At 32.5% G+C, this 19,160-nt stretch overlaps 3 protein-coding genes across 6 annotated transcripts; 2 read left to right on the top strand and 1 right to left on the bottom strand.

Moving 5' to 3' along the window:
• Positions 1–533: 533 nt before the first annotated feature.
• Positions 534–6,260, top strand: LOC109795667 (iron-sulfur assembly protein IscA-like 1, mitochondrial). 3 transcript variants are annotated; one of them, XM_083077653.1, is made up of 3 exons: positions 534–853; positions 1,905–2,022; positions 4,604–5,037. In XM_083077653.1, the coding sequence occupies exons 1-3, from the start codon at positions 664–666 to the stop codon at positions 4,632–4,634; spliced, it is 339 nt and encodes a 112-aa protein (XP_082933779.1). In that variant the 5' UTR covers positions 534–663; the 3' UTR covers positions 4,635–5,037. The 3 variants fall into 3 exon arrangements, with proteins under 3 accessions (XP_082933779.1, XP_029126873.1, XP_020210745.1); XM_029271040.2 differs by having other exon boundaries at positions 4,601–5,037; XM_020355156.3 differs by lacking the exon at positions 4,604–5,037 and adding an exon at positions 5,761–6,260 and having other exon boundaries at positions 551–853.
• Positions 6,261–8,282: 2,022 nt separating this feature from the next.
• Positions 8,283–10,052, top strand: LOC109796879 (F-box/LRR-repeat protein At1g67190). The gene is made up of 2 exons (XM_020356720.3): positions 8,283–8,440; positions 8,547–10,052. The coding sequence occupies exon 2, from the start codon at positions 8,638–8,640 to the stop codon at positions 9,895–9,897; it is 1,260 nt and encodes a 419-aa protein (XP_020212309.2). The 5' UTR covers positions 8,283–8,440; positions 8,547–8,637; the 3' UTR covers positions 9,898–10,052.
• Positions 10,053–12,350: 2,298 nt separating this feature from the next.
• On the bottom strand, positions 12,351–16,054 carry LOC109795995 (protein ABSCISIC ACID-INSENSITIVE 5). 2 transcript variants are annotated; one of them, XM_020355589.3, is made up of 5 exons: positions 15,812–16,054; positions 14,730–15,555; positions 13,354–13,425; positions 13,204–13,233; positions 12,351–12,894 (listed from the first exon to the last, which is right to left on the bottom strand). In XM_020355589.3, the coding sequence occupies exons 2-5, from the start codon at positions 15,540–15,542 to the stop codon at positions 12,799–12,801; spliced, it is 1,011 nt and encodes a 336-aa protein (XP_020211178.1). In that variant the 5' UTR covers positions 15,543–15,555; positions 15,812–16,054; the 3' UTR covers positions 12,351–12,798. The 2 variants fall into 2 exon arrangements, with proteins under 2 accessions (XP_020211178.1, XP_020211179.1); XM_020355590.3 differs by having other exon boundaries at positions 14,730–15,552.
• Between the last annotated feature and the right edge of the window lie 3,106 nt (positions 16,055–19,160).

The following is a 19,160-nucleotide window of genomic DNA, read 5'->3' as shown; positions in this document are numbered from 1 at the left end:
ATAAGTTAATATTAATTGAATCTTATATAAAGGATTAAATAAGTATTTTAAATTTAGTCTTATAAATAAGAACTGAGTTAATACATTATAATATAATCATTAACTTAAATTTTAATTTATCTAAAATATATAAGTAATAAAATTATAAAAGAATATGCGGTGAGTTTTTCGTGAATTTATTCAAATTCCACAAAACTTAATAATAGTGAGGTAAGTTTTAAAAATATAAAACTACTTCTTTAAAATCACCTTTTATTGCGTAAGAATAAAATCTATTACCAACTTGTTTGGTTGTTATTCCTAATCGAAATATAAATCCATTTAACTCTTATATATTTATTAAATAATTAATTTTTTAAAATGCATTTTTAAATTTTTTATTAAAATATAAACAGACTAAAAGTTGAGTTAGATTAAAAAAAAACTAAAAAATTTTACAAACTTTTTAGTTGAAGAAAAAATAGTTGTGTATTTATCTGAGATAACTTCACCCGCGGGCACTAACGGGCCAATATGATTTGGCCACAGAAGCACATAGGTTTCTTCGGGAACGTTCTACGAGAAGCACAGCCACAACGTGGTGGCCACGCGCCAATCCTGAAAAACAGGAAATGCTTTAAATGACGAAAATTACCGCAAAGGGACACGGATAGTTCATCTTCAATGGCTTCTAAGGCAATGAGCGTCGCAGCGGAGAAGATAGGGGCGGCGGCCCGACGCCAGGCAGTGACGTTGACGGACGCCGCCGCCTCACGAATACGCCACTTGCTACAGCAGCGCCAGAGGCCCTTCCTGAAGCTCGGAGTCAAGGCTCGCGGCTGCAACGGCTTATCCTACACCCTTAATTACGCAGGTCTCTCACTCTTTCCAATCATATATTCTCGCAATATCGCGAATCTTATTGATTTTTGAAATAATTTTACTCAAATCACTTAGCTGAATTAATTGTGAATTATTCGTTTTGGAATCTGTGGTATGATCGTAGCGTAGGAGAAAGATTGATTGTAAGTGATTTAGCTTCGGCTTGTTTGATTACCTTTCTTACGTATATGACTGAATCAATTAGGTTTTGAATTTTCGAAAGGAGTATTACCTATAGAGGAATCATGCGTCGGTGCTTGTGAATATTCCACGAATGTCTTTGAGATCGTATTTTATTGTTATTGCAATCTGAGGCTAGAGGAATAGGAGATTTGGAGTTTGGTTTTGTAGCTGCTGTTTTTATATTTCTTTAGATGTTTTGTGCATTTGGTTTCATATACATACCGTGTTTACACACGATGGCGTGAAAATGCTCGATTCATTTTTTGCTGAAGTAAGAACTATGTATGGATGATTGAACTGAAGAAGTAAAATCGGAAGTCGCATTTGAGATGATGAAATAAGCCATACGTCAAAGTTTGTCAATGAGGAAGTTGCCCCAAGTAATAAGATGATTAATGGAAGTTATGACAACAGACAACAAGAAAGCGTTTAATCCACTAGGTGAAGTCTGCCACATGTTTCATTTAGCACCATGGAGCTCTATTAAAGCATTTTTAACTCTTTACTATTTCACCTCCAAAACATTGTTAACTTGTGTTTTATGAAATTTGTATTCCGTTGTCTTACTCTTATTCAACTCATATTTAGAAAATACTCCCACTCTTGATTAATGTATGGCTACCATTAGTCAAAAGCATGCAGAGGTATGTCAAATACTAAGGTGAACACCCGAAAATTGACCTTTGGTGCAAACCTATTTCACGTGAAAATCTCATGTCCCAAATATGAGTAAAGATCAATAAAAGTTTAATCCTGTTGAGAATTCATTATTTTTGTCTACTGTTATTCCTTTCAATTGTGATGAGCTGGAGATGGTTGCATTATGACTTTTTGACCTTAGATTCCTGTTGCTTTGACAGATGAAAAAGGGAAGTTTGATGAGTTGATTGAGGATAAGGGTGTTAAGATATTGATTGATCCAAAGGCCCTTATGCATGTCATTGGAACTAAAATGGATTTTGTAGATGACAAACTGAGGTAAATGTTTTCTTTAACACATTTCTTCATGTTCAACTTGTATTTTTCGTTTGTTTTGCCTTTTCTGTTTACTTTATTGTATTGTGTTTTGGGAATGGGATGAAAAAGCTCTCTATAAACAATTATTATATATAGGTTGGGAAATAGATATCCTAAGATTATTATCTGAAAATTGTTCCATGCACATCAAATTTAGTTATTATTTGTCTCCCCCCATGAATCTTAATAACTTAGTCCTACCCTGTTGGTTGCGTTTGCATGGGAAATTCATGCCACTGGTATCAATATCATACTGTAATTTTTGCTATCTTCCACACTGGTAATACCTCCAATGCTTTTATGCTTGCCTATATTAATTTTTTTTAATAATCTATGCATGATGACTTTGTTACTCCTGTGAATTGGATTTGGAACAGTTGTGTCAATATGCTGGCTGTAACACCAATAATATTTTAATAACAAGTCTCATTTAAAATTAATAATATTATGTCTAATCTGGCTATTAAATTTGGACTTATAAGGACATAATACACTTGAATGAATCTAGATAAGAAGTTAATAATATCCATCTGAATGAAGGGACTGTTAGGTAGTGTCATGTGTTGAGAGAGGTTAATCAAGCAGCTGATTTACTGGTCACCCATGACCTTAGTTTATTTTCTGAGTTTCATGTTTTTCATTTTAATCCTGATTTTATTTGTAATTCTCTAAGGGCAGACCTTAGTGGTATCTGTTTTAAAAGAGGTTTTTAGGTTTCAATAATATTTTAATTCACCAAAAAAAAAAATGATAAGAAGTTTGAGCTTGTTTTTTTGGTTACATCTAATTGGACACATTTGGATGTATTTGTATTCTAATTGATCTTAATGATGAAACATAAAGAATAATTAAGCACGATAGTCCTCCTTATTTGGTCATAGTGGCATCTACTTCATGCTTCATTTGACGGTGAAACATACAAATGAACTTTTAATTAAGCACAATAGTCCTATAATCCTAATCCTTAGAGTTCTTGAAAATTACATTCCAGCACCCACCCCCCCTCCTCACAAACCCACAAAAAAAAAACAGTAGTGCTGTGTGCTATTACAGAATATAATGCTTTCTAATTTGATTTTATGCAATCATGCTGGCCTGTGATGTAATAAATCAAATAAAAATGAGGTTTTTCACCGTTATTTGAGATTACCTAAGAAATCTGTACCTTGGAGGATTATTAGCCAATTCATTAAATTCTTGATACAAGGAGAGGTGTCAACATGAGTTGTGGTCCACGAATCAACTTGGCTCATTGGCAGATTGAGTTAGTAAAAGATGGGTAATTTTTTTCTGAGTTAAAACGACCCAACTCACTTCACTAGCAAGGTCAAAGTGGTTTTGAGCCAGGTTGACTCACTCGACCTGTTTTTTATTTATTTATTTTTATGGCAGATTGGGTTAGTAAAAGATGGGTGATTTTTTTCCTCAGTTAAAACGACCCAGCTCACTTCACTATCAAGGTCAAAGTGGTTTTGAGCCGGGTTGACTCACTCAACCCATTTTTTTTTTTGTGTCCCAGCTCACTTCACTAGCAAGGTCAAAGTGGTTTTGAGCCGGGTTGACTCACTCAATCTGTAATACAGGGCCTGTCATGAAGAAGTCTGTTCATTTCATAACTCAAAATTAGTCATCAATTTATACAAAAAATCATCAATTTACAGATTTCTTGAATAGACACAAAATTAGTCATGCAGGAATTGTGGCTCATAAAAACTAATATATTAAATGCTCCTGACAAGTATACCATTGATTCAACACTCTTGACAAGTATACCATAGATTCAACACATGTTGCATCATATGAGATATGCCCATTACAAAACTTTCTTCTCATACAAAATTAGCCCATATTGAGTATAAAATCATGCTATTCTGTCCTTATTGCACACATAACATACAAGTCCAGCATTCAATTATTCTCAATTGATTAACTCTTGCAATTTGCTAGGAAGCCTACTTTCTTCTACCGATACCTGAAAGCTCCATAGCCAGCTCTAATCCCTTTCCTTCAATTAGCAAGTATCTTGTAATCGTTACTTCATTAAGGACATGCAAGAGGATTTATTACTCTCAAATTTCTTAGTTCTCTTTCAAGGTGCTGCATGAAGAAGGAGAAAAATGAATTAATTTTCTCAATAACCAGTGACTTGGTGGGTGAAAATGAGGGAGAATGTCTCTCTTGGTCAATAAGGAGAAGAATTGGTGCTTTCCTCATCCTTTCCCAGTTACATTTTTTTTTTTCACCTTAAAATCCCTTTCAATCTTAAATAACTTCTAATAATCACCATTTACCTAGGTAATGTGGATATCTATTATTTCCCGAGAACATACAACTTTGATCTATTAGGATTTAGGAATAGTTCCTTGTCATAAATTTTTTAACTTGTACCCATACTCCTACTTTCCATTTAACTATCTTGGGATTAATCCTCTAATTAATCACATTACTATCTAATTTTATTCCGTCCCTCCTTTCTAAAATCGTCTATTAACATGATTAAGCATATTCATCTGATTGATATTTATACAAATATGGGCAGAAGATTTGTGCGGGGGAGTAGGCTGTGCGTATGAAAGGAGATATGCAAGAGAGGAATTTTAGGAAACAGGAAGTGCTCTTTCCTCACTATGGGGAAGATGCAATAGGAAAAGTTTGTTAGAAGTCAGTGGAATGTCTGAAACAACAAGGATAGCTGTCACATGTTTAGTGGAGAAGGGAATTGTGGTACTACTGTACGTGTATGGGGAGAAAGGGGTGGGGAAAGGAACAGAGGTAGGTAGGCAAAAATTTAGTATGGCAGAAAGTTTCAAAAGGGGTGGGATATTCTTTAATCTGTATGACTACAGATTACAGAATTTCCTTGTTATGTTTTTTTCTTTTCATGCATTTTCTTTGTGATTCTCACAGATACCTCTGCACTTATGGAACTTGGTCTCTATAATTTCCATTCTAATTCAGTTTGGTTTCATAGAAGAATTTCCATTGTTATGTTCTTTCTTTTTGAGTATATTCTTTGTGATTTCAGTTTCTGTAGAGGGCTATCTCTGCTTGTAATCCTTTATTTCTACTCTAATTCCTAGTCCCTTTTCTTAATTTAATCCTTTCTTTGAACATTTTTTCCTTTTGGTAAATTGAATCTACACACGATGTCATTATTACAATATATAAATAAATACCGAAGATCCATAGAATTGGAGCACATGCATATAAAAATATTAAGCTTCGGAACATATTACTTTGAATAAGCTCTCTTCATTGGAATGTTACCAACTTAAAGCTTCCATTTAGGAATTGCGTATTTGGGTATTGATCTGGTTGTGACAGAAAATATATACCACCCCCTCACCCTGAATTAATTTGTGCTTTTGGAGCAGTCAATTATTTTCCAAATCCCAAATGTCTTGTCAGGATGAGCATATGACTAATTGACTATACGTAATTATCCATCAGGAAGCTTTTGATGAAATGTGGTAGGATTGTGTTACATGTTATACTTCGATTTGGGGATGATTAGTAATTTTTCCTGTCTCAAATATATCATATATGTGGGTAAAATGTCTGCATAACTGAGAAGATTTTGATGAAATGGCATGGAAATTACTGTACAATAATTGTGTTGTGGTCGTTTCTGTTACATGGTTCAACTGTTTTCTTTCTTTTTTTCTAATGTGAGCTACTATTTTTTTCTTCTTCCGTCAGATCGGAATTTATCTTTGTGAATCCAAATTCTAAAGGTCAGTGTGGTTGTGGTGAATCTTTCATGACAACAGCCAGTAGTGGATCTTCTAAGCCATGAGATGGTTAAAATTGCTATTCAACTTGCTGTGAATCTTCGTCACTTATGAAGTCGTCCTTTCATGATTTAATTGATAGACATACAAGTACAACTAATGGATTTCCACAATTCTGCCTCCGAGAACAACGAAATGAGAGCTTTTGGTGCTCAGAACAAAAGGATACTGAGTACTGACATGTCTCAATCTACAGAGTTTTCGGAAGCTGATGCTAATAAGGGCTTATTTCAATAATTTGTATTATCATTTGTTCTGATGATTCTTATTTCTTATGTAAAATTCTTTCTATCATGAAAATTGTAGTTTGTAGGTTAACAACATCATTAAAATAATTACCTTAAGTTTAACATATCATTCAGCGCATTCAGAGCTGAAGAAAATTTTCTCTTAAATTTCCTTGGTCAATTTGAAGATTTATTACGAATGATCACTTATGTTAAAGGACATTGTAGTCTTTAGCATTGCTGGAGGAAAGATGTGCCCCGTCTAACCTCCAACAAGCTGGGAGCTGGGGAAGCTACAACAGCTGCATGAAGTTATTGTATTTCACATTTATGGTATGTTTAGTTTAAAAAGGAAAGGTGAAAGGAGAGAAAGAAAAAGGGGAAAAAAGAGAGTGGAAAATGAGATGATTTATGAAAGTTTTTTTTTTTGGTTGTAGAAATGAAAGGAGGTTGTAATTTTTTCTTAATAGAATAAGAAGGTGAAAGAAAGGAAAATATATGTATATAAAATAATATAATTGTTTTAATGAAAAAGTAAAATTATTAATAAGGGTAATGTAACTTTTTAAATATAAGAAACACTTTTTCTTTCTGTTAAAAAATAAAATAATTTTCTTATTTTCTTTTTAACTTTGAGAGAAACAAAAAATTATGGGTTCCACATGAATTTTTTTTTCTTTCCTCTCATGAAGGAAGTATATTTTTATTCTTTTTCATTCCTTTTTTTTTCCTTTTCCAAAAATAGTGTTAAAGGAATAACGACCTGTAAATAATGGCACAAGATGTTTTATGAAATGAAAATCTTAATCGTATTGGATGCTTTATGAATGAAAAGCATTATTCCTACATATTTGTCGGACAATATGTTTTATGATTTTGTTTTACAGGATTGTTTACATGTATTTGTTTTACAAATTGTTTTGACTACAGAGATAAAAAAAAAAGTGTGGTTAGAATAAAATGTTTTTTTAGAAAATAACTAAATATTTAAAGGTTCACAATATTTCAAGTAATGATTTAATTATGTATGAACTTAGGATATTTGGCTTCATTATTGGGTTATTAAGATATTAGTTAATTCTTTTGTAATTTGTTTTTTTTTATTAATTGTTAATTACTTGCTTTGAAATTTTTAATACTCATTGGTTATTTAATAATAATATTATCTTTTCCAGTCTAAATTCTAAAACCCAAATGGTCACGAAAGGCAAGCAATTAACAAAATCTAAAGAATTAATGATTTTTAAGTTGATAAACGACTAAAAATAAGAGTTTGAGTTCTTTTCTATAGAATAACAATGACAAAAGTTAAATTAAAATTTTATACGCACTATTTCAATCTATTACTACCAAGTAACTTTAGTGATTGAATAAAGAATTTGAGCTTGATCTTTTGCAACTCCAATTGTGGCTCACTTTATAGATCTTAAAAGTTGAAGGTGATATATATTAGGAGTGAGCAAAATCAAATCAATTCAAATAAAAAACTATAAATTGATTAAAAAAAATTCAAAATCAGTAAAAAAATTGTAAATTAGTTATTTGACTTGATTTTAAATTTTTTTAAATTGTGTAATTTAATTCAATTTTCAGATTAAAATGTAAAATTACTTCAAATCAAATTAAACCACACTTATATATATATATATATATATATATATATATATATATATATATTACATAAATATAAAATTGACACATAACATTAAAAATGTTTGTTTAAGAGCTTTTTTAGAATTAATAAGATATAATTTTGTTTTAGTTTGACTTTTTATTTATTATAATTTTTTTTATAAGTCTAATATGACCATTTTAAAATCTATTAATTTATTTAAAAATTATTTTATATTAACAATGTGTAATAAATTAATAAAATTAATCTTAAATTAACTAAAAATATATTTTTAAATATGTGAGTGTTTTCTTTTAATTTACATAAAAAAAATAGTTTACTGTTTTATTATTAAAATTTAGATTTTAAAAAAATAATAGAAAAACTAAAGAAAGAGATTCCTGAGAAAAGATTCCTGAATCATTTGATTTTTCTAAAGTGAGTGAACGTTTATAATAATTACTCCAAAAATCCTTCAAGTTCATAATTAATTTCAAACCAGTAATTTAGTATGGGGAATATGCATGATTTTATTAAATACTACTATGATATTATAATTTTATTTTATATAATTAAAAATTTCCAACACACTCGTAGAATCTTGCACACGATTTTGCAGACCCACTCCCATTTTGCGTATAACAAAATTTCCTTCTCCCTTCGCCTGGGGAGAGAGGTAGGTCCTCTCTCTCTCTCTCTCTAATTTCGGCGCTGTTATGAGACCTCCATTCGCGAAGAAGACGATCCATGTTCGTTTAATCTTATTCACTTCTTATCCTTGCCTCTGATTTTTGTTTATTATTGTTATTTTTGTTCAATTAAGTTTAATTTGTGAAATCTTGACACACTGCACAGGTTGTTTGATATATTGGATTGAACTGTTTTGAAATTGATGCTGTGGTTCACTGGTTGTTAATTCTGTTTTATTTGTTTTTATTACTCCACTATGGAGCACCTTCCTGTTGAAGTGATTGGTAACATATTATCTCTTCTCGGTTCTGCCCGAGATGTTGTAATTGCCTCTGCAACTTGCAAGAAATGGAGAGAAGCATGGCACAATCACCTTCACAGTCTTTCATTCAACTATTGTGATTGGCCCCTTTATCATGACTTAACCTCCAATAGGTTGGAAATACTCATCACTCAGACAATCTTTCAGACCAAGGCACTGCAGTTCTTGACCATTTTCATGGATGATGAGCACGAGTTCTCCGCTGCGCCGGTCATTGCTTGGCTCATGTACACTAGGGATTCCCTGCGCCAATTGCGCTACAATGTCAGGACAACCCCTAGTTTCAATATTATTGAGAAATGCAGCAGGCAGAGGTTGGAGGTGTTGATCTTGGCTTGCAACTCTATCGCAGGCGTTGAGCCGAGTTATTTGAAGTTTCCTTGCCTGAAGTTGCTTTCTCTGAGTTTTGTTAGCATCTCGGCGTTGGATTTGAGCCTTCTGCTCTCTGCGTGTCCAAAGCTTGAGACTTTGGCTGTGGTTAGTCCGGAAATTGCAATGTCTGATTCGCAGGCTTCTGTGGATCTTAGCAGTGTTTCTTTGAAGGATTTCTTCATTGAATCGTTTAGTTCGGATAAGTTTATATTGGAGGCGGATTTACTTGAGAAACTTCATTTGAAAGATTGCACCTTTGAGGTTTTTGAGCTGATTGGAAAGGGGACATTGAAGGTGTTGAAGATTGATGATGTGAGTGTCATCCATCTTGATATTGGGGATGGCACAGAGAACCTTGAGATTATTGATGTCTGTAAATTCACAATTATGTGGCCAAAATTTTATCATATGATCTCAAAAGCATCAAAGTTATATAAGCTTAGGCTGTGGGGTGTTGTTTTTGATGATGAGGACGAGGTTGTTGATATAGAGACAATTTCTGGTTGCTTTCCTCGGCTGACACATTTGTCCTTAAGTTATGATTTAAGAGATGGTGTGCTTCATTATGGCTTGCAGGGTTTGTCTTGTTTGATGAATGTGGTGGTGTTAGAACTTGGGTGGACTGTGATTAGTGATCTTTTCTCGGTATGGGTAGCTGGACTTTTGGAAGGATGTCCCAATTTGAAAAAATTGGTTGTTTATGGTGTTGTTTCAGAGGTCAAAACACATGAAGAGTGCCAAATTCTTGCCAGATTCTCTGAATTCATTATCCAACTTGGAAGAAAATATAGGCATGTAAAGTTTGAGTTTGAATATGATTAGTGGTTTCTTTTAGTCCTTCTCAAAGTGAACGAAGATCCTTGCGTGCCCCGTAAGCTTCTTTTGTCTGTTTTCTTCTGCCATAAATCACAAGAATTCTTCAATTGTAAAGTTATAGATTCTTTGTGTATAAGAGTGAATTTCATTTTCCATCATAACCCCCTTTTTGTGTGTGTGTGTGTGGGGGGGGTGTGGTTACTTTTATGCGCTTGAATATTACTGCATTGCAAATGATTGCAGTTCCTTTTGAATCATTCTAAGATAATCCAAATCGTACTCCACGTTCTTTTTTCCTAAACCACGGTAGTTGGCTTTCATTCATAATCACGATAGTAATTAGCAATGCATCTAAAGCTTCTACTATGCACAAGAAATGATTCATCGTTTTTTTAGTTAGTGATTCAAGTGTTTCTCTAATCTGGATAGTTAGAGGGACATAGATGATTAACCTGTTCATATTAAATTAGTAAATGGTTCAGGTGCCTGTGTATGATTTGTCAACTGTACATTTAAGGTACCCTTCCCTCACTTTCTTTCCACTTTCTCTTTTGGGGCTTTGGGAGCTCTTAGAATTTCACTGGTCCTTTTATAGAATCTCAAAACTAAATATTCTATCTTTTACTTGCTTCTGAATATAGGTTTCATATAATTAATTTGAGCTGTGCATGTTTTACAATGTTTATTCTCCAGGCATTTCAACAAAGGAGTTGTGCCAGTGTCCAAGTGAAACTAACATGGCACATCAAATCTTATTGAAACATTTCAAAATTTTCCGTGTTGGTCTCAGTGCTATTGTGTTGTTGGGTGAACTGTTTGTGTACGTTTACAAGCGTTATGTTATGCCTTAAAACGGCGACCGTTCTTCACCTCCTCAATGATTTAGATCTCAATCTATTTGAATACACATTGTTCCCAGTTTCATATTTCAATCTGTACAATGGATGAAAGTAAAAAAAATGACATTTTTTTTGTTCCTTTGGGATTGATTTATGTGGTGATTGTGGCTTTTCTGGTTCTGTTTTTAGTTTGTGGTTCTACTTTTTGGCCTAGAAGTCCAGTGATTCATGTGGTGGAGTGTTCTCGCAAGGAGACACTCCAATATTAATAATTTTAGCAGAGTAACAAAGAGGGAGGGATAACATACCTAAGAGAGGTTAATTCCCTGCTATTTATAGGCTTAAGATGAGTATAGTGCGTAAGGAATCCATCTCGGTGAAGCCATATAGTTGACCACTCCTTATATAACCATATCATCCTTGTAATTACGCTGATTAAGGGTATGGTGGGATAACAAATGGTTCTAAAATGCCACTAGGATTAGCTCCTTTGTGTTAGCTAGTGTTTGGATCTTGTTTTCGTTGATATGTTATCCTAAGCTTGAAAGCGAGGGGATGGTATGAGATGACAACTAAGCTAGAGTTAACCTTGTGATGGTCAATCTATTGATTTTGAACTATCTAGACTGTAGTGGTGTAACTCAATTAGTTGAACAAGATGCATGAATGGAATAAACTTCTTTTTATTATTAAGTTCAATTCCAATAAACAACTAAGCCAGAGTTAACCTTGTGATCTAGTGTAGTGGTCTCTTCCTTATAACTCAATTAGTTGAAGGAAATGCATGAATGTAATATTTTTTTTATTATTAAGTTCAATTCCAATAAATAAAAAGTATAAAAAAATTTAACACTTTTTTATTATTAAGTTTAATTTCAATAAATAAAAAAGTATAAAAGAATTATTTATACTGTTAAAAGACAATATCAACTATTTTTGTGGTACTTAATATCAATTATTTTTGTGTCTAGTTTTACATGGATGGATATGTCTCTACTTTTATTTTGTAATTTTCTATTTTTAGATTATTTACATAAATAACTATTTAATCTCAACAATTACCCAATAACTTTAATTATTAACCATTTACTTATATTTAAATTTAGTTATTTTATTTTTTAAAAATAAAATAAAAAGCACGAAGTGTCTATTTTAATAATAAACAAAATATAGATTCGAGTAATTAATATAACAAATTTAGCTAGGTTTATACAAATGAAAAATGACTCACTTTACTTAATTGAGTGTTGTAAATGAAAAATGACTCACTTCACTTAATTGATTGTTAGAATTCGAATCTTGATTATTACAAATGTAAAAAAGACTAACCAATTTTTCTTTTTATAACAGATAAAAACTTGGATTGAAATAAAACACGATTCATAAGATCAGAATTAGCCACCCATCTCTTTGAAGTCTACTCCAACTCCAACACAAATCTATATAAAAAGATTAAAGAATAAAAAAGATGAATTTAATAGTAAGCCTTAACGAATAAGTAGATTTAGACTAGTACAAATAGACTTACTTAGATATCTTTGCGTTATGAATATTTTTTAAGTAATGCTTAACTATTTAATATCTGTCAAAACTTTCATAAAGATTGTTCATGAAAAATAATTGGTAATAAAAAAAAATATATCTAATTCAGCTTCCATATGTATAGCTGGCAATAGCCAATAGTACCTACCACGATCAAATCATTAACTAAACTAGAGTGTGGTACGCGTAAACAAGATGGTACACACATCAGTTATTTCACAAACGATGAAAATGCCATCAATAATATACAACAGCAATATTGTTCATTTGAGTAACTCGTCATAATTTGATATTGGATGATCCAATCCTTGGTTGATCTTGAACTTGAGGACTTTTGCAGCTTGGCTTTATAATTAAATTCATAACTCCGTCCTTTTGTTTCTCTGTTTCTTCAATCGGCTTTGACTTTAGTAGTCTTGTACTTTTCTTCTTCCCTCTTGATTTATATCATTGACCTTTCTTGGTTTAGCAACACAAGTAGATGCAGCATGCACAACAAGATTTCCCTGGTTACCATGCAGTTTCTTCACAAAGGAGAACTCATGTTCCTTCTCAAAGCTCTTAGTTTCTTTTCTGCTTTCTGAGCTTTGGTTTGAACTCTAACGTTCACTTCCTCAAAACACTGCATCACGTGATCACAAGATAATTTAGATGTGGCTATAATTATTTGCTTCCAAAATAAAAAAGGTAGTGTCATGACTAAACCATATGACAAATTTACAAGAACAAGTCTGAGTTTTGTCATGGATTTATCTAATGGGACATAACAATCATATTAGGTTGCACAACATCTGCAATTGTACATAGACAAAGCTGCATTCTCATAATTATGGTAATGGGACATGAAAGTACAATGCTACACCAAAGCTTTTATATCATTCATGTGAACTTCAAACAAGAATTAGTTAGATCATTATTGGTTAGTGGTTACCTGTTGCTTTCTTCTCCTCTCGAGTTCGGCCTGATAAATAAAATTAAAGCAAGATCCTTGTCAGTATAATTGAATAACAAATACATTAACAATAGAGGAAAAGTTTCAACATTCTGCAGAAGTTCGTGTTATTTATTTGGTAGTACGTACCAGCGCCTGTTTTAGTTGGGCGTTCTCTTCTTTTAATTGGTTCAGTTCTGCTTCTAATTCTACTGTGTATGCCTGCAAAGATTAAAAAAGGAAAAGATTAAATATCTAGCCAAATATTCCAAAAAAAAAAATCTATTAATTACTTAGTACAGGTTTAAATTTCGTCTTCCTTCCGGCATAATTCAAGAACTTCTTTAGTCTGCATTCACTCGGGAAGTTCTCAAAGAACAATATATCTCTAAAGTTCTTGAAAATGAACCCCCTCTAACGAAAACTATGGTGTGTTTGATTTACTTTGTGACCATTCTCCTCATTAATAATATCTTCCCCTTGATCTTCTGCTTGAGCAATCTATATTCTATATATATAGATACATGCACTAGGCATAATGAGAAAAACACTATGAGCCTCACAAGCTAACAGCTACGAGGTCCTTTACTTGCATCTCAAAATCTAAAGCAAGTAAAAAAGTTAATTAACACGCATTTTATCAGTAGCTGATCTTGATAGCTAGCTGGTGGTTTGAACCTGTGTCAAGTGTCAAACCCCTATAATTTCTCGGAAAAGAAAAGCCAATCACAGTTACATAATTTCAAGGTGTGCCTCAATGACGAACATGTACGTACGCACCAAAGTGGAAAGGTCTGAGGACAGATTCTTTTATAAATAAACCTCCCCTATACAATTTGGCCGCAAAAGTTAATAAAAGTGTTGACATTTTTTATTATGAAAAATTCTACGTACCCTTCTTAAGTGAGAGAGTACCGATATAATTGAAATTGTCAATTTTATTCTAAATTTATTATTTTTAATAATTTATTTATATTATATTTTTTAATCATTTTTATATTTTCTTGGATATTTTATGCTTCTATTTTCTTTTTAAATTATTCATTTATGTACCGAAATCCCTTTATCTTTTATCTTTGAAGGCATTAGAGCAACTCTCTTTTATTAATTCTTCTTAAACTATTGTTGTGTTACTATCCCGTCATTAGTTCACTCAAATTGTGTACACTAGCTTTGTACTGCAAGATTAGCTATATAAGCAGGATGCTAGATGAGTAACGACATTTACACTTTTTTTTAAACACCCCACCAATTAACACTGAAAAATCAGTAGATACTTATACACCACACATGCTTTCTGATCATTAATCTCAACCAATGTGTGATCAAGGGTTATTAATCACTTAAGTTGTGATTAGTAGAACCATGATCACTTGATAATCTTGATCCTTTTGTCACACCTCCTCTCATTTCTTCCATTATATGATATCACTTATGATGCATATATATACTTTAATTTTGTTTCTCTCTTACTAGTGAAGATATACATGTAGGCATTGATAAAAAAGAGGCATGCATGCACGTACCTGTTTTCTGGCTCTAGATCTGGCAGCAGACTCTCTATTCTTGATCATCCTCCTTTGTCTTCTCTCCACCACCTTCTCCACAGGACCATCCACCACCCTCTTCCTCCCTCTCAAATTACCCATGTCAAGCCCAAACTGAGCACCACAGTTCTCATTCCCCATCCCATCTGAGGAATTAGCCGGACTGACAGGCCCAGGCCCAGGCCCATACCCCCCTCCTCCAAAACAATACCCGCCACCGCCACCACCATCTCTCTTCCCATTTCCAACTTGATAACCCACGTTACTCACAAAAGAAGGACCCATTGCAGCATTGTTTACATAATGCTGCTGCTGGTGAGAGTGAGTCACTGGTGGTACAACACATGGTTCCCGAACTACCCCTGCCTTAACCAAAAAATCCTCCAGAGTCATCTCTCCAAAAGTGGGTTGGCGAGGGGCAGACTCGGTATTCTGAATGTTGTGTTGTTGCTTCTGAATGTGGGACCAGACTTCGTCGACGGTTTTTCTGCATAGAGGTGGAGGCAGAGAGAGGGAAGGTTGGCGAGGGAGAGTTGGCTGCTCCCTTAGGGTTGTTGGAGGGACGTTGGAGATGTTCTCTTCGGCACTCCATATGCTGCTCAGGAACTCGTCCATGTTCATGGAGCCGAAGTTCTTCCCGTTCTCGCATAGGCTGTGCTGGAACTCGTCCAGTGTCAGCGAATATATGGACGATTGTCTTCCCAGCGATGATGATGGATTGTTCGCTTCTTGCAGGAGTCGTGACTCCACCTCACCTAATTGCGAATTCATCTCACCCTCTTCAATCACCATGATCTTTTTCCTTCTTACAACGTCGAAGCAAAGTAAGATATATGAAAGATAGTATATGTTATTGATTCTGTTTCCACTCAATTTCACGTAAAAACTATTACAAAGAACTGAAACAAGATAAACTAAAACAAACAAAAAGTAAAACAGACATTAACTAAACAAACAACCATGAAGATTGAAGCAACCAAAATGGAAATTAAAAAATAAAAAAATACGACTGACAAGCATGGTAGTTGATTGCACAACAAAGTATAAAGGGTGATAGATACCTGGAATTTGAAACTTGAATTAATGCGATCGAGGCTGGTACGTAGCTATTGATGATCAGTTCCTTTTGCAGCAGTGACACAAGTTTTAGAGCTTAATATTTTATGATACTGAGGTGAGGATGAAATGAAATATGTTTCTGTTGAGTTTGAGCACAAATTTAAAACAAAGGTAATGCCCTGCAAATTAAGGGACAAACTTGGTCTATATGATATTATGATTCATTCCGGCTAAGGGTACCCCACGAAAAAAGGCACTAAATAATAATTAATGAAAAATAGAATCGTCAAATGCCGCAATAGACAGGAAAACTTTCCCGATTCGATCACATCACTCGCCACGTATAAGACAGGTGTTGAATGTGTAGCCATGTTTCAGTGCAGCGTATCTTTTGAGCTCAACACGTATTCATCTTTCTATTTTTATATATATTTTAAATATTATTTACGTACTATTTTGTTACACTATTCTTATTTAGGAAATGATTCCCATTAGACTTGCTAATTCAGGAAGGAAGAAAATTGCTTTTTTATTTTAATATTAAAAATAATACCTATATGATATTATAAAATATATAGCTACTAATTAATAGAATTTGTTTTTATGATAGTATAGCAGAATTCACTTTTCTCGGTTGTAACAATTGATGCTAACCAATTTACTTATAAATATATAAGTGTTGGCCGACACTTATTTCCATTGTATTTGAAACTCACTGTGCTAAAATTTAATTCCCTTTATCAATGTTCTGTTCTTTGTACGTGGCCGGTGGACGGTGGACGGTGGTGGTTGCGAAGTGGGGTTTGAGCTTTGATGGCTCTGACAAAGAAGCCGTAGCCAGAGGCGGTAAGTGTGGTGGTCTTGGACTCTTGGTTTCTGGCTTGAGGCATAATGGTGCAATGAAAATATCTCATATGAGCTACAATACTTTTAATGGGAGAAATGGATAAGAATTATAAATAAATTATATAATTATACAGTAAGCTTAAAATTTATTTATTCATAACATCATAATTTTTTTATACAGGGACTATCATCTCCTTGCCAAATATGGACCGAAAGCAAACCTTCATTATTGGAAATGGATTTTCCAGATCCAAAGGACTAAATTCCAATGTAACAATTAAGTTCCGGTGGACACTCTCATGTTCTCCTTGCTGTCTTACCTAAGACTGTGCAAGTGGAAGCCATAAAATATTAATCATATGTGAAAAATCTCTGTTGATAAAACAAATTGATCATGCTCGAATCGAAAAGGTAAAAAATTAATGACAATATTCAGACAGAAATAAAACGTTATAATATCAATTGGACAGAATTCTATGGAAGCTCGCTTACAAATTAGAGCTAGCGGACAATATATCAGCCACATATCTTATATTACATGAAATTTAAAAAGAAAGTTACTTTACTAATTGAGTGTGCTTATATATATATATATAACTGAAAAGTTGCTTTTGCATTATTGTCAATTAAATTTAAAATCATCAATTACGTAGCAAAAGGACAAACTAACCAATAATTAAGCTAGGAAGCAACTCTTCTTCGTATAAAGGATTCATAAAATGTAGTTGATTACCATTTTTTTTTAATGAGTTTTTCTAAAAACACTTTCAGAAGAGAAAAAAAAATCAAATTAATTTTTTCAATAACCTAAAACTAATTTATACATGAATTAAAAATAAGATTTTAGAGAATTAAATATGAAAGTTTCTATGGATTAGCTTACACATAAAACTTTTTTTTAATATTTTTTTCTTCTAAAAGTGTTCTTTTACGTTAGTTAAAAATATTTTATACATAAAATTATAAATTAAAACTACTTTATATATGAATTAAAAATAAAATTTTGAGAAAACTAATAGTTAGAAAAAGACTTTTACAAATTAATTTATGAATAAATTAATTTTAACTTGTAAAGAGATTTTTTTTCTTTTTATTTATCTCTTTTAAAAATGCTTGTTTACCTAATTATGCTCTGCATGCAAGACAATAGTAGCGATTATCTAAAACTTTTAAAATTAGATGCATACTGATATTTGAAAGAGAGACAGAGAGAGAATGAAGGGCGCACAGGATGGATGCACCATAAACAAACGTTTTGCCTCTGACAAAACATTAAAACATTTAGTACAAAAATGTTTGGGTGTAAATGAACGTATTCTGAAATTTTGGCTTTTGCTAGAGCCCAATGGAAACATGTAGCTGATGAGGTCATACAGTAGAATATAATTTGGATGTAATGAATGTATTTAGTTTGTACAAGATGTCTTTTAAAAGCCATGGCTAACTAGAGACGAATTACTACAGTTATCAATTTCCAAAGCTAGCCACGACTAGTATTGGTTTGAGCAGTTCTGCTTACAGAGAAGAAGATTACAAAGAGTAAACACTATTTAAGATGAATTTTGGCACAACACAAGAGTCACGAACAAATATCTAAATAATGGAAATAGTATGAATGTAAGGAAGAATGAAGATACATGCATGCATATTAGCGTATATATACCACGTGATTCTTCCTATATATCAGACCTCTTAAGCATAAGTTGTTTGTTTTCATTACTATCATTTGTTTATACTATTAAAAATTAATAATAGGATAGATGCATTTTAAATTGTGATTCTTATAATAATAAATTTTAATCACTTTGCTAATTATCAATTATTACCACTTATTTAAACATGTTTTTCTTTTTTTAAAAAAGTGGGTTCATTCATGGGCTGACCCTCACCAACTTGGTCCTAAGATTTTTTTTGGCCCTATTATACATGTGGACTTTTTAGTACGAGCCTTTTTGTCTCCAGCTTGGACAGGTTAAAACAAATTGGTTCATGATATATACACCTCCTTTTTTCTATAAGTACACCTCCTTTAAAAAAAATTAAAATTTTAAAATATTCTTAATTTTTTGTTTTAAATTTTTTAATTTTACATCCACAACATTTAATGTAGTACTTTTTTTTCACATATTTTTCCTCCTTTTTTTAATTTTTACATGCATCCCCTTATTTTTCCTTCACCCCACCTATTTTGGTAGCATGTGAAAATTGAAAGAGAAAAAAAAAAGCGTGTGAATAAGAAAAAGAAAGTAGCAAATTAAAATTTGAAAGTGTAAAATTAAATTTTTTTAAAAAAATTATAATATTTTATAATTTTTTTAAAAGAAGGAGGTGTACTTATAAAAAAAGGTGTATATATCATGAGCTAAACAAATTAGTTTATAATTGTACTAGTAATTGAACCGGTCAAGGAAAAATAGGCTTAAATACGTTTTTAGTCCTTTAAATTTAAAATAAATTTGTTTTTGATCTCTCAAATTTAAAACTGTTATTTTTAATCTCTATAAT

Source organism: Cajanus cajan, chromosome 6, assembly GCF_000230855.2.
Source record: "Cajanus cajan strain Asha chromosome 6, NIPB_CcT2T_4, whole genome shotgun sequence".
NCBI classification, from domain to species: domain Eukaryota; kingdom Viridiplantae; phylum Streptophyta; class Magnoliopsida; order Fabales; family Fabaceae; genus Cajanus; species Cajanus cajan.
This window is presented reverse-complemented; position numbering and strand designations above follow the sequence as displayed.

What these genes read in the sequence shown, in the direction of transcription:
- LOC109795995 (XM_020355589.3), bottom strand. Translation starts at nt 15,542, where the DNA reads ATGGTGATTGAAGAGGGTGAGATGAATTCGCAATTAGGTGAGGTGGAG. An exon ending in CCCAACTAAAACAGGCGCTG is followed by an intron (nt 13,234 to 13,353) that starts GTACGTACTACC and finishes TTTATTTATCAG; the next exon opens with GCCGAACTCGAGAGGAGAAG. An exon ending in AGAGGAGAAGAAAGCAACAG is followed by an intron (nt 12,895 to 13,203) that starts GTAACCACTAAC and finishes CACGTGATGCAG; the next exon opens with TGTTTTGAGGAAGTGAACGT.
- LOC109795667 (XM_020355156.3), top strand. Translation starts at nt 664, where the DNA reads ATGGCTTCTAAGGCAATGAGCGTCGCAGCGGAGAAGATAGGGGCGGCG. An exon ending in CTACACCCTTAATTACGCAG is followed by an intron (nt 854 to 1,904) that starts GTCTCTCACTCT and finishes TTGCTTTGACAG; the next exon opens with ATGAAAAAGGGAAGTTTGAT. An exon ending in TTTGTAGATGACAAACTGAG is followed by an intron (nt 2,023 to 5,760) that starts GTAAATGTTTTC and finishes TTCTTCCGTCAG; the next exon opens with ATCGGAATTTATCTTTGTGA.
- LOC109796879 (XM_020356720.3), top strand. Translation starts at nt 8,638, where the DNA reads ATGGAGCACCTTCCTGTTGAAGTGATTGGTAACATATTATCTCTTCTC.